This window comes from Adiantum capillus-veneris, chromosome 15 (assembly GCF_014529385.1).
Source record: "Adiantum capillus-veneris isolate H3 chromosome 15, ASM1452938v2, whole genome shotgun sequence".
Taxonomy (NCBI): Eukaryota; Viridiplantae; Streptophyta; class Polypodiopsida; order Polypodiales; family Pteridaceae; genus Adiantum; species Adiantum capillus-veneris.
Window position 1 is genome coordinate 56,206,378 of NC_140945.1, and position 14,037 is coordinate 56,220,414.

The following is a 14,037-nucleotide window of genomic DNA, read 5'->3' on the forward strand; positions in this document are numbered from 1 at the left end:
GTCAACGCAATTTTCGGAATTTGTCTGCTGCCTTAGGGTTAGGGTTAGGGTTTTTGGCAGAAATTAGGGTTGCAGGTTTTAGGGTAAGGGTTTTCAGAATTAGGGTTTGCAGCAATTAGGGTTTCTTGCAGAAATTAGGGTTTGCAGGTTTTAGGGTTAGGGTTTCCAGAATTAGGGTTTCAGCAGTTAGGGTTTTCAGAATTAGGGTTTCTGGCAGAAATTAGGGTTAGGGTTTTCTGCACTCGGGCAACCACGTCCTCACTATGTGACACTTCTTCTACTGCATGTTCTTCTTAGGGTTTAGGCCCCTCGGCCGGCATCTGTAAGTTGGCTCCATTCTTTAGGCTTTGACACGTTAGCAGTTTGTTACATCTCCCCTTCTTGAAAGAGAGTAATCGTCCGCGATTACAACATATCTGCAAAACAACTCAAGTTAGCTCAAAAATTTCCGAGGGACATTCCGAGGGACAATCAGTTTGCTCTTTTTATTAAGGAGTTAGCTTCTCCTTTCTGCTCTTTTGATCAAGGAGTTAGCTGCTCCTATCGGCTGTTTTGATCAAGGAGTTAGCGTCTCCTTTCGTCCAGATCGGAACTCTTGATATTCCGGCGTAGTAAAATTAGCCATCACACCCAGACCGTATACTGATCTTCCTCGGGTGTCTTGATGTACTAAAATTACATACCCAGGCAATCTCATCCAATTAGGAATATTCACTGTTTGGCACATCACAATGCAACACAAATGCTCACATATGCATGTTACAAGACATAAAAACATAAAGCTGCCGATGAACACTCCTCCCGCATAACCTAACAAGGTCCGGGCCGGGAGATATTCAACGACTCCCTCATCACTCCTCCCGCATAACCTAAAAAGGTCCGGGCCGAGAGATATAGAGGCCTTTTACAACCAAACGCCCCCCAGACCGCAGCCTGCGTCGTTTGGAGGTGCTGAGAGTAGCCACTGCTCAGACTTTTTAATACTCCTCCCGCATAACCATCCAAGTCCAGGCCGGGAGTCACAACAACAATTATTTAACAAGCATACAACCAAACGCTCCCCAGGCATCGGCCTGCGTCGTACGGAGGTTTAAACAATACCAAAACAGTATTTACCACTTCTCCACCCGGGAGTAAAATCACCAATCATTGAAACCAGTATCAAACCAGAGTCAAACAATTCAAATCGGCACCAAAACAGGTTCAAAACAGATACCATCCATTTCAAACAAATTCCAAACAGGATCACCAAACAAGCTCAAACAGAACTCAAACTTAAAAAGCAATCTCAACATCAGTCGAGCTCGAAAAGTCGACTGACTTTCCATCGTGAAACCTGCACCAAAAATTAGGGTTAGGTTTCTTCCATAAGGTCGTAGCCGAGCACAGCATGGTCCATCAGCTCTTGGACAAACAGTGTTTCTTTGGCGGCGATGGTAGTCCCAAGATAGCAATCGCACTCGGTCTCCAAGTTCATTTGCTCGTGAAGAGACATCTACTGGGAGATGTCGAGAAACTTCAACTTATAATCTGCTAGGGTTTCCATGGCAAGCATTTCAGGATACCCCACTCTGCTAGAAGTTGCACTCCGAAGGAAGATGTCAGAAACCATATAACTTCGGGCAAATATTTTCTTGAAAGCTTGCCAAGTACTTGGAGTATGCTGCTTGGTAGCTGTAGACATCAACATCTGCATGACACTGCTTCTGAGAAAAAAAACTGTGACTTGAAACAAATCTGGATCCTTCTCTTGCAAGTGATCTTAATTGGCTTATGCCCTGTAAGACACTGCGGTGAAGACGGGAGTGCGCCCGATGCGCGATGAAGTAAGGGTGGGGGTGGCTAATAAGTCCGGGTTCGAGGGCGAAGATACCTCGAATCAAATTGCAATAGCTCTGTCTGCTCTTTTGTAGGACCGGTATGCTTTTAGAAAAGCACACGCCTGATGCTTTGATACCACTGTCACAATCGCGGGCACCACGTGCCAATAGAAAAGAACAGACTGAACAGACTTTTAGCACTTCAATAACAACTGAACTGAAAGAGAGACGACACGCGACACGGAGTGGCGGAATTCCACCCCAGAGAGTATTGGCCCCAAACCTTGGCGCCCCTTTCGGTATTTCTTTATATTGCATCATCAAAGTACAAGCCGGTACTCCAAACTCTGCACCTTCTCCAGGAAGCATGCCAGAGAATGAGCCCTAGCCTCATATTTAAAGGCCCTTGGCCTGAAAAGCAGTTATAGTAAAAAAACCTTTAAAACTCAAAAGCTTCTGGTTCAAAAGCAAAGCCAAAAAGCTACCAGCGCAATTTACGGAAATCCGTACAGTCTGCCACGTCATCATGTCAGCGCAATTTTCGGAATTTGTCTGTTGCCTTAGGGCTAGGGTTAGGGTTTCTGGCAAAAATTAGGGTTTGCAGGTTTTAGGGTTAGGGTTTTCAGAATTAGGGTTTGCAGCAATTAGGGTTTCTTGCAAAATTAGGGTTTGCAGGTTTTAGGGTTAGGGTTTCCAGAATTAGGGTTTCAGCAGTTAGGGTTTTCAGAATTAGGGTTTCTGGCAGAAATTAGGGTTAGGGTTTTCTGCACTCGGGCAACCACGTCCTCACTCTTTGACACTTCTTCTATTTCTTGTTCTTCTTAGGGTTTAGGCCCCTCGGCCGGCATCTGTAAGTTGGCTCCATTCTTTAGGCTTTGACATGTCAGCAGTTTGTTACACTTAGTATGCGATACTACGGACCTTTCCAGATCACTGACAAGATAAATGATGTCTCCTTCTGATTGAAACTGCCAGATACTTGGAGGATTCACAATGCATTGCATGTGAGTCTGTTGAAACCTGTTAAGGGTGATGTGCCTGATGATGCGGAGCCTCATGAGCAACCCGAAGTGGAAGAAAACGAGGAGATCCTTGTTCCTGAACAGATTTTGGCACGTAATGATACGAAGAAAGGTAAAGTCCGAAGGCAGTTCTTGGTTTAGTTCAAGAACTTTCCTGCATTTGATGTGAAGTGGATGGAGGAGGAGGACCTAGCAGATACTTCTCGAATTGTGAAACTTTACCTCGATGTTTTGGTTTAGCATAGTCTACTCCAAACCGAACTCAGAAATTCAGCTTGGCCGAAGATCTGGTGCAGTGGGATGCACAAGAGGGGAGTTACTCCGCTCCTTTGTCAACAGATGCCTCGATTTTGATACTAAAGTCACTGATGTCTCTTTGAGCTTCAGGGATACTGATAGCTGACAGTATTCTGCTGGATGACTTTATGAAATGGAATTCTTGATAATGATACTGATTTGTTCTTGACTTCTTTTGAGTGTAGGAACTGATAGACGAAATGACTACAGCATTTTGGTCTGATTGATCTCGAATAGACATGGTTGCAATAGGGGTTAGTCAATCGAACATCGATGAGGTCCCGAGTGGACCTAGATGTGATTGCTAGCTACATTGCCGATAAATCATGGTCTAAGATCCGAATGAATGTTGAATGTCATGTGATGTCCTGTGATGTCTGGTGATGTCCTGTGATGTCGTGTGATGTGACTGTCGATTTTGTACATGTGCTAGATGTGTGTTCCTAGTACGTAGGTACTAACAGTCAGTGTCTACTAAGACGGTTTATGGCTTTTGTCGGTTTTGCAGGCGTATTCGCGGTCGATTACAATGCTTTCAAGAGGGGGGTATGTCACAAAGTGATGACGTGGCGGACAGCAAAAACCCTAATTTTTGGTTGAAACCCTAAAATTCTTGCAAACCCTAAAATCTGCCAAAAACCCTAATTTGCAGCAAACCCTAATTTCAAGGCTGAAACCCTAAATCAGCAAACCCTAAAATCTGCCAGGGGTGCCACGTGGCAGCAGCAGTACGGAGTTCCGGAATTTGCGCCGCAAATTGTGCTGATAGCTTTTGGGCGTTGCTTTTTACTCTATGTAAGAGAAAGGAAGAGAATGCTTTTTTTTAAAACAAAAAAAGGAGAGCTTGAGAGAGAAGAGCTTTTGAGCTCTTATGCCTTTAACTAGAAAGCTTTTGGGGCTCTGCTTTTGGGCATCCCTTGTACTTTTAAATACGTGGAGAGGGCTTCACTTCTCAGAGCATCTGGAGGCAGAGTCTGAGAGTGAAACCCTAGCCACTCTCTTGTACTTTGATCTGATCAATATAAAAAGAAATACTGAAAGGGGCGCCAGTCTTTGGGGTCAATATCTCTAGGCACGGAACTCCGCCGGGCCAGTGCAAATCTATTGTGATTTGTGAATTGTTTTGAAGTGGTTATTTGGTGCTGTCGCGGTTGATTTCTTGACTTGGAGTGTCCAAGTTTGTTACAGTATCTCTTTTCTCTCTCTATCTCTCAGTCTCATACACTTGCACGCACAGTGTCCATTCACTTTGTTTGTGATCATAGCACTTTCCATTAAGAACGGAAGGCTCTACCTTGCATAAGAACTAAAAGGAACCTTGAGCACAGTTCGGAGCACTCATCTTGAGCAAAGCACAACAATCATTCCGTTGCACCTTACATTGGTATCAGAGCTTTGGAAGTGTTTTGTACTACTCAAGGGAAGAACCACAAGAACCACAAGAATTTTTTTGCTTGTTGCGGTCGCACGAACCCAAGTTAGCTTGGGCGTGTCAATTCCTAATCGTGTTTTGTTGAAGAGTGACAGGAATCCCAAGAAAGAAGGGCTTGTCCAGCCTCCCCTTGTGTCTCTTTTCACTCATTGAGAGCGGACCGTGCACTTAGCGGTCGGCCAATGGACGTGAGGTGGGAAAAAGCAACCTTGGTGTGAGCGCATGGCCGCCAAGGGGTGCGTCCCGCAGAAAAGAGTAGAACTCGGGTGAAGACAAGATCCTTCTCCAACGCGATTTGCAAGCGAAAGAAAACCTCAAGAACCAAGACCCTCAAGAACCCAAGTTCCTCGTGAACTTAAGAACCCAAAATCCCCAAGAACCCAAGTTCCTCGTGAACTTAAAAACCAACGATTCTAGTGCTTGGTCGTCACCCGAAGCGGAATGGATACTTCGCATACAGGTGATGAGCATGAGAGAGGCGACGAAGGATTCTCCCCACCAGGAGATTTTTCCAACCCTCCCCCTTCGCCATCAACGCAACGACTTGTTCTAACTCCTATGGAGATGATGGTTAAGTCAATGATGGACATGATGTTGGCACAACAAGAAGCGACTAGCGTCACTTTAGAAGTGAATTGTGTTGCGTTGGCACAACAAGAAACCAATCGCCTTGCTTTCGAACGCGAGTGCGATGAACGAAATGAACGAAAAGCAGAAAGGGAGGCCGAGCGTGAAGCTCAAAGGGAGCTACGCACTCAAGAATTTATTTCCTAAGTGCTCGCCTTGAAGACCGAACCACCCAAAGATCGTGGGAGTTCCTCAAGTGGTGCAAGCCACGATGCGGATTCCAACAACCCAGTCACAGAGAAGTTGACTTTCAGTAAGTATGACGGTAAGATGGATGCTACGGTTATTCATTCTTGGTTGCATCAATTTAATGCTTATTTTGCGACAACTAAGAAGACAGGAAATAGCAAAGTTTTGACGGCAGCTATGTACCTTGCCGGTGATGCCATCAATTGGTACCACGCATGGCAAGAGGCACAGCTAGCCGCGCACCTTGAGGAAGCCGACGGATTCACGCCCCTTTCCTTTGATTGGGTTGATTTCCAAGACAAACTCAAGGCGCGGTTTATGCCACCTCAGTACCTCGCACGATTGAAGGACGATTGGTGCTCTCTCAAGCGAAATGGTATGCCAGTCATGTCTTTTTCTAATCATGTTTTGCAGCTAGGCACTCAATTACGCAAATCAAATGATGAGCGCAAAGAGACTTTTCTCTTTGGATTGGATGAGTATATCAAGTACGATGTCGAGGTACTCGATCCAATCGATCTCAACAAGGTGGTAGCGATTGCTCTCGCACAAGAGATGAAGCACAACAAGGGAAAGCCTAAGGAGAACAAGACTTCCACAAGTACCTTGCAGACTTCTTAGAACCCTCAGAATGGTAAGAACGGTAAGAATGATAACTCTTCTAACCAATCTTCCAACAGTCTCTCATCAAAGAATTCTTCCAATGAATCTAAGGGTAAGGCGAACACAATTGCTAAACCTAAGCTTACTCCAGATGAAAAGGTAGCACAAGGAGTTGTAGGAGGATACATCACGTCGGAAGAACAAAGCACTTATTCTAAGGAAGGTCGTTGTTTTCATTGTCACATTAAGGGTCACATAAAAAGAACATGTCCTAAGCTTAAATCGAATGAATCTAAAAAACCCACAGCACCTACTTCCTCTGTCAATGTAATGAATGATAACACGAATGTGCCTCAAGTTTCTCAGGACCCTCGCATTGATGATTCTCTCATTAAATGTTATGGTCGTACGTCGGGGCACCGTTTTGTCATATTGTTTGACCTAGGTAGTATGCATGATGTGATCAGTTCCTCTCTTGTTGAGAGAGCCCGCCTCGAAGTTAGTCTGAGATCTCCTATCGAGGTCTCTGGCTTTCGTCCTGATATGGACGCTCTCATCACGGAGGAGTGCTTTGATGTGTTTTTTGCAATTCAACAGATTGCCTACACTAGAAGATTTGTTGTTTCTCCTCTCTCAGGATGTGATATGATTTTGGGCATTCGATGGTTTCGTGAGACTAACGCTCTCATTGATTTTGAGGCTAACACTTTAACTCTCAATGCCAAAAGTCTTCTTCGCTCGAGTCTGAAGAGCTAGAAGAACTGTCAGAAGAAGAAGAAGAAGAAGAAGAAGAAGAAGAAGAAGAAGAAGAACTAGGTAGGCCTTTAAACTGGACGCGCTTCTTCAATTTCTTTGCCTTGTCGAATGTCGACCGACGACCCAAATATCTCGGGAAGTCAGTGCCTTTCTTCTGCTTTTTGCCGTGCTTTTTGTCCTTCTTTTGCACGTCGAAAAGCTGAGCAATCCGTGCATCAACCATGTTCTCCAGTTCCTTCTCCGTATATTTCTTGGAGGCAAAAGGTTTCTTGAGAGCGGGTTTCGGGAGTGGTGTTGTGGTTCTCTGCCACTCCGTCTGCCAAAGAGGTCTGGTTCATATATTTTGCCATCTTCGGGTCCTTGGCAAAATTGAGTATCATCTTTGTTGCATCATCAATCAATTTTCGACGCTCCATCTATCGCTGCTCCGCTGGAGTAGGCCTAGGCGGGCTATACTCCGTGCCGGAATCTTCGTTGTGATCCTTGCCCGCATCTCCAGATGCAGAGGGAGTCGACTGATCATTGCCTGAAGCCATAGGTGCCACGGAAAAAAAATTCGGGGATCGGATTTCTCGTAGAAGAGAAATTGGCCGTGCTTTGATACCACTGTAACAGACTTGGACACTCCAAGTCAAGAATCAACCGCGAAAGCACCAAATAACCACTTCAAAACAATTCACAGATCACAATAGATTTGCACTGGCCCGGCGGAGTTCCGTGCCTAGAGATATTGGCCCCAAAGACTGGCGCCCCTTTCGGTATTTCTTTTATATTAATCATATCAAAGTACAAGAGTGTGGCTAGGGTTTCACTCTCAGACTCTACGTCCAGATGCTCTGAGAAGTGAATCCCTCTCCACATATTTAAAAGTACAAGGGATGCCCAAAAGCAGAGCCCCAAAAGCTTTTAAAAATAGAAAGCATCAGTTCTCTCTCTCTCTCTCTCTCTCTCTCTCTCTCTCTCTCTCTCTCTCTCTCTCTCTGTGTGAGAATATCCTTTTTTTAAGAATAAAAGCAGGTTCTCTCTCTCTCATGGCGTGGAGCCCAGAAGGCAATGCCCAAAAGCTGTCAGCGCAATTTGCGGCGCAAATTCCGGAAATCCGTACGGCCCTGCCACGTGGCACCCCTGGCAGTTTTTAGGGTTTCTGAATTAGGGTTTCAGCCTGAAATTAGGGTTTGCTGCAAATTAGGGTTTTTGGCAGATTTTAGGGTTTGCAGGAATTTCAGGGTTTCAGCCAGAAATTAGGGTTTCTGCTGTCCGCCACATCATCACTTTGTGACAGCCAAACTTTGGGGACAATACCTCTGGGCATGGAACTCCGCCGGGCCGTGTCGACTCTCTCTCTCTCTCTCTCAGTTCAGTGATTTTGAAGTTTCTGTTCGTGTGTTGTTATTCATTCTCGCTTGGAGTGTCCAAGCTTGCTACATCTTTACCGGAATAAAGTGAGCCTGTTTGCTAAATCTGTCCATGATTGTCCAAATGTCATCATGCCCACTCTGAGTCTTGGGAAGATAAAAAAATGAAATCCTTTGCTATACTCTCTCAAGGTCGGCTAGGAATAGGTAGAGGTTGTAGTAGACCAAGTACCTTATGCATGTCAAACTTGACCTATTGGCACACCAAGCAAGTACGAACGAACTCGTCCACATCCTTTTTGAGCCTCAGCCAATAGAAAATGGTGCCATTGAGTAAGAGCGTGGATGACTGCCAATATCTTTTTTGTGTAAATGTGTGCAATCCGCTTTGGTCGCGAGAACATTCTATTCTCATAAGCTACAACATGGCCCTTCTGCATTAAAACCGCTCCTAGACTGTGACCACACGTTATTGAAATTTTAGGCCGCTCGGCAGGGGGTTACCATAAGTTGGATATCTTTTTTGGCTCTTTCACTAGGGTTTAGGGCCTCTTTTGTCCGGGGCTCTGTCCTTTAGGCCATGCCATGTCATCACGTTGTGACACTCACCATGGAGAACATCGACACGATCATGCACCGACCGATGCGAGCCATCTCCGAATTCTGATATTGTAATGGGGACGGATACCACGTGCCAATGGAAAAGAACAAACTGAACAACTTTAAGCACTTCAAATAACAACTGAACTTGAAAGAGACGCATGACACATGAGACGGGGATTGGCGGTGTTCCACCCCAAGAGAGCACTGGCCCCAAACCTTGGCACCCCTTTTGGTATTTCTTTATGTTGCTTCAACTCAATACAAGCCGGTACTCCACGCTCTGCACCTTCACCTGGAAGTGTGCTAGAGAATGAGCCCTCTACACATATTTAAAGGCCCTTGGCCTTGAAAAGCAGTTATGTGAAAAACATTAAACTCTAAAAGCATCTGGCTCAAAAGCTAAAAAGTTGCCAACGCAAATTACGGAAATCCCTACAATTGCCACGTCAGTACTTGCCTCGCAAAACGAGGAATTTTGTAATGTCTGCCACGTCAGCATGTCAGCGCAAATTCCGGGCTGTCCTTACAGCTATCACGTCATCATGGCTCCATGCAATTGAGTGTGTGTCTGTGTGGGCTCCGCTTTATTTAATCTCTTTAGGTCACTTAGGCCCCATCGGACAGGGTCCCATAAGTTAGTGGGAACTCTTCTTTAAAAATAGACCACTCGGCAAGACTTTGCAAGAAAGCTTGTTTTGCTGCTTCTGCTTATGCTTCTTCACTTAGGGTTTAGGCCCCTCCTCCGGGATGTGAAGGTTCGCTCCGTTCTTTAGTGACTTGACACGTCAACAGTTTGTGACAAATACACGCATATCCATTTTGTATCTGTTCTCTGAGATACACGCCCACCTTTTGTATATGTACCCCTCAAGCTCCTGATACCCACCTTTTACAGCTCTAGTAGTGTTTCTGTTTAGTTAGTTTCTTTCTTTTTATCCAGACCTTGTATCAGATTCACCATGATGTAACTCTTTGGTCTCATAGGTCATTTTGGCCTTCAGAAGACGTTAATATAACATTTCATTTAGCTGTTTAGGTGTGCCAAGCTGATCTACCTGACAAGCTAAAAACAGATTATTCTTCATTGTATGTTTGACCTTAAGTGCTTCTTCTGTACTCCCCTCATGACGAAAAGTGAAGGTCTTCTTCTGCAAATTTTCCATTGGTCACACTTTGAGATACCAAGGCCTTCCCAAAACGACATCAACTCTATTGTTGGTAGTCAAGGTGAAAGAGTGCTTATCATGGTATTCTCCAAGTCTCAAGACTAGCCTTGCATAAAGAGGGTAGCTGAATCCCCTAAGGTCGTATCTGAAATAGACTTATCAAGGTGTACCTTAAAAATACCAAGTCTCTGTGCCATATTTATTGACACCAAGTTGTTTGGATCTTGAGAGTCATAGTGTACCACCAAATCCCTTCAAGAATTGACGCTTCTCTTCCTTGAGACCATCTCGTGCTTGCACATCTTGAATCAAGTCCACAGATGGCTGTTCATGTCTCTACCGTTACTATCACCTAATGCTTCACCCTTGTCTAGTATTTAATATTTTTGTTTGCTTCTCATGTTTGCTGAGACCACTTCCTGCCCTAGGCTTTTGGTTGGTGCTTGGCTTATTGCACTTTCTCTTTACCAATGTGCAAGTGTGACATTATTGCTTTTTGTTGACTCTTAACAGGCATTTGTGCATCAGCTGGAGTGCCAGTGCTTGCAGAATGCGATATTGAAAGCATTGACCCTGCCCACGAGCTCCCATTGAGCCAAGCAGTCTCCTTACCTGACGAGCGAGCCAATGTTGCTTTGTCTGTTACATCTGAAGACCCTGCTGTAGTAAAGAAGAAGAAGAGAGCTGGCTTCAACGTCCGTAAAAGTATGGCATGGAACAATGCATTTTTAACGGAAGAAGGTGGGTGTTGATCAGTTTTGAATCCTGCATATCCCTGTCAACCTGCAAAATGTAAACTTGTTTGTTTAAATGCAGGAGTTCTTGACTCTGATGAATTGTCTCTAGTGAATAAGACTTTCCCAAAGGTTTCTGGTCCACCAAAGCAAAGCAATTTCTCTACGTCATCCTCAAAGCTCCCAAAGCCAATCATGATGCCTAAGGCAAGTCTTGCTCCCCACAGGTTGGTTTCGAATGCAGCAAGCAATCCAGCCTCGAGCAGGTTTCAAGGAAGTATGGAAACATTGTTTGAGTCACATTCTACTGACATTCCAGGTAATAGTTGTCCTCATTTCTGTATGTTGCGTTTGTAGCTTCCTTATTTATGCACTCTTGTTCACATGTTCAGGGCCTCAACTGATCAAGAACAATGCAAATCCCTGCTTGCCAAAGGCAATTATGGCTACTAGAAAAAAGGTCAGGAATTTTATATCTTGTTGTCGTGCCATGTTGTGATCTTTGCCTTCATCAGGATGACAGTTGATGTTTACTAGCAGGAAATTCTGAACATTTCAGCACATGCTGATTCGTGTGAATCAAAGCCAGCCCTCCTAAGGAGGTCCATTGACAAGACTGAACAAGGTATGTTATTACAGGGTAGTGACTATCACTGGTCACAATGATTTCCAGTCTTAGTCTTCCTCCATTTAACTAAAACTCGCTAAAATAAGTGTATGTATGATTGAAATCTACTAATTTGTGTGCCTTTTCAGGACCCAACTTTTTTACAAGCAAGGGTGGTACTCAACTCAAGCATGGAGTGAACGACAACAGGTCTGTAGGTCATATGGAGGCTATAAGGCCTACTTTTACAAAATCAACCATGGAGCGGTTGTCATCAACATCAATATCGGAAGCTCAACCACGAACTGGCTTATTGAAGCTTCATTCAGAATGCTCTTCCATAAAGGCTCATTCTGCTTTGAAAAAATCTTCACTTTTGGAAGCATCTGGCGCTCTTACATGCAAAGACAAGCCTTCTGGATTGCGCATGCCATCCCCAAAACTAGGTTTTTTTGACACGGTAAAGGGTCATTCACACGTGCATTGGTTGTTCTCAATTATTAACACACCCCATCCTCACATTCAGAAAAATTGACGGTAACATTGAATTGCTCTCAGAGTAGCCAGTTTGTTTGCAGAGTAGAGGTGGATCTCAAGTTGCTGTGCTTCGTGAAAGAACAAATGGCCATGGTTTTGGTGGATCTGGTCCAGCAAGGAGTAAGGCTGATCAATGGGATGCAGAGATTAGTGGCACACGGAGCTCTACAAAAGGGCGGGAGCATTCAGCTAGCTCTGTTAAAATTGGTCACCAACTGCTAGAAACATCCAGGAATCAAAACAGAGGAACAAAAAGCTCTACTAGAATTCCAATGGTGCCACCAATGCGTGGGCGCAATGCAGAGTTTGCTTCTCTTCAATTGGCTCCAGCACACAAACCAACTCAACCAGCTTCCCATTTGCCTAACGCAGCTGACAGTACAAAGCGGGTTCTTTATGCTAGAAAGATTGGGAATGCAGCCATAAGGAGAAAGCCTGCAACTTTCAAAGAAAAGGAACAAGAGAATCTGTCTCCAAATTGTGATGAAGGCACAGCTATGCCTCAAAAGGCCACACTTGCTTTGGATCTGGCTATGAGAAAATGCTCCATGGAGGGCCACCCAGCCACTTTCACAGCAAAGGGACAAGAAAATCTGTATAGAGATCTCAAAGAGGGCATGGTTATGCCTCAATTTAAATGTCAAGGCCAGTCTGAGGGGAGCCCTACCATTATTGCTAATGGCAACGTTTGTACTTCCGAGATCGAGAGAGCTTGTGATTCTCAGGCAAGTCCCATCATGAAGCACTGATTGTAGTGGGATTTAAATCCAATTTCTTGATGGTGGATCTATAACAGCTTATGGAAATACCTTTCAGCTTGAATTGTAAGTGGGAAATGTGGTTTTGTGGTCTCATGTGGCAATGGCCTCTACAGAGAGTGGCTTGAGTATTATGCAAGTAGCTTGTGGCCTACATTTGTGTAGTCTTGTTACCGAATCCAATATACCTACCAATAGGATATTTCCTCTCTTTGGGAAAGTTCGTCTTTCCCCTCTATCGCTTAGTCTAAAGGCTTGGTACTCGGACTCGGGAAAAGGTAGGTTTGTTTTATCCAAAACTCAATTCAAACCAAAAAATGGCCACTTTAAGTTTTTGCAAGAAGGATTTGAGGCCAGCGTAAATTTCACGATTTTAATTAGAAAGCTCAAATTTATGTGGGAATTTCCTTCTCAAATGTAGTTTTCATCTTCTCACAAAGGGGTGAAAAAGATCCAAAGCTGGTTTCATAAAATGATTTTCCCGAGCCTTTGTCAATGGAACCCTTTCCTCCATCTCATCACTCTAAAAGCTTTCACTCCTTGTGTGGCTTGTAGTCTTTTCATTGACAATCCAATTTGCCTACCAATGGAAAATTTCCTCCCTTTGGGAAGACCAATAAAGTTCATTTCTTTTCACTTTATCACTTTAGCTTGAAAGCTTGGTACCCTCTCCTTCACTTCGCTTAAAAATATTTCACTCCTTGTGTGGCCTACGTAGTTTGTAGTCTTTTCATGGCAATCCAATTTACCTACCAATAGAAAATTTCCTCTTTTGTTTGAAAAATGATCAAAGTAATGGTATTGTTTTGGGTGGGCCCAAGAGACTTCCAACCATTTGACCCAAAAGACTACTTTAAATTTCACTTTTACGGCAAACAAAATGTACTACTATAGCTTTTACTCGTACGACTAACCTTTCAAATGGTGTACTATAGCTTTTTACTCTTACAGAACATTTATAGGTGCAACCATCCTCTTTTGGAGATGAAGTTGATAGATGTAATCCTCTATGGCTATTTTTTCTAGTCTTTCTAGTAGTATCAAGTGCCAGTGCTTGTAATTTGTCATGCTACAAGTTTTGTTATAACTTCGGAGGCAAAAGGTAGAATTAGTTCATGATTAATAAAGTTGAAGCAAATTTTATTCCCAATAAGGCCTATGAGCATATACGAGTCAATAAATTTTATTGCATAACTTTGTCAACAATCTTTTACAAAATGCTTTGGCATATTACACTAGTTTGGCAACCCCTAACCACAAGTTATGATGTGTATTATGTAATTAAATTCATCACGGGAAAGAAATGTACATGGTCAAACATCCAATCAAACAATTGTACTCCACCCTCAAAACAATCTCTTTTTATCAAGCAATTTGTTTGACCTCCCAAGCCTTATTCTCCTTGTCACAATTCGATGATTCTTTTCCAATGAAAGATCCAATGAGAGAGCGATATACAAAATTGTTAGTGACGGGATTTTTTCCTTTGGCTTTTCAATCTTGCTAAGGTTGATCAATGATCAAGGTAGAA

At 43.7% G+C, this 14,037-nt stretch overlaps 1 protein-coding gene across 1 annotated transcript in view; it reads left to right on the top strand.

The window, feature by feature from the left end:
• LOC147440716 (uncharacterized) overlaps positions 1-12,708 on the top strand; it is a 30,231-nt gene extending 17,523 nt beyond the window's left edge. Inside the window, exons 3-8 of the mRNA XM_086482563.1 lie at positions 10,384-10,611; positions 10,687-10,923; positions 10,997-11,064; positions 11,145-11,229; positions 11,361-11,671; positions 11,790-12,708. Of these exons, the coding sequence (XP_086338689.1) occupies positions 10,384-10,611; positions 10,687-10,923; positions 10,997-11,064; positions 11,145-11,229; positions 11,361-11,671; positions 11,790-12,497 (1,637 nt within the window). The 3' untranslated portion in view covers positions 12,498-12,708. The remainder of the gene's footprint in view (positions 1-10,383; positions 10,612-10,686; positions 10,924-10,996; positions 11,065-11,144; positions 11,230-11,360; positions 11,672-11,789) is intronic.
• Positions 12,709-14,037: the final 1,329 nt, after the last annotated feature.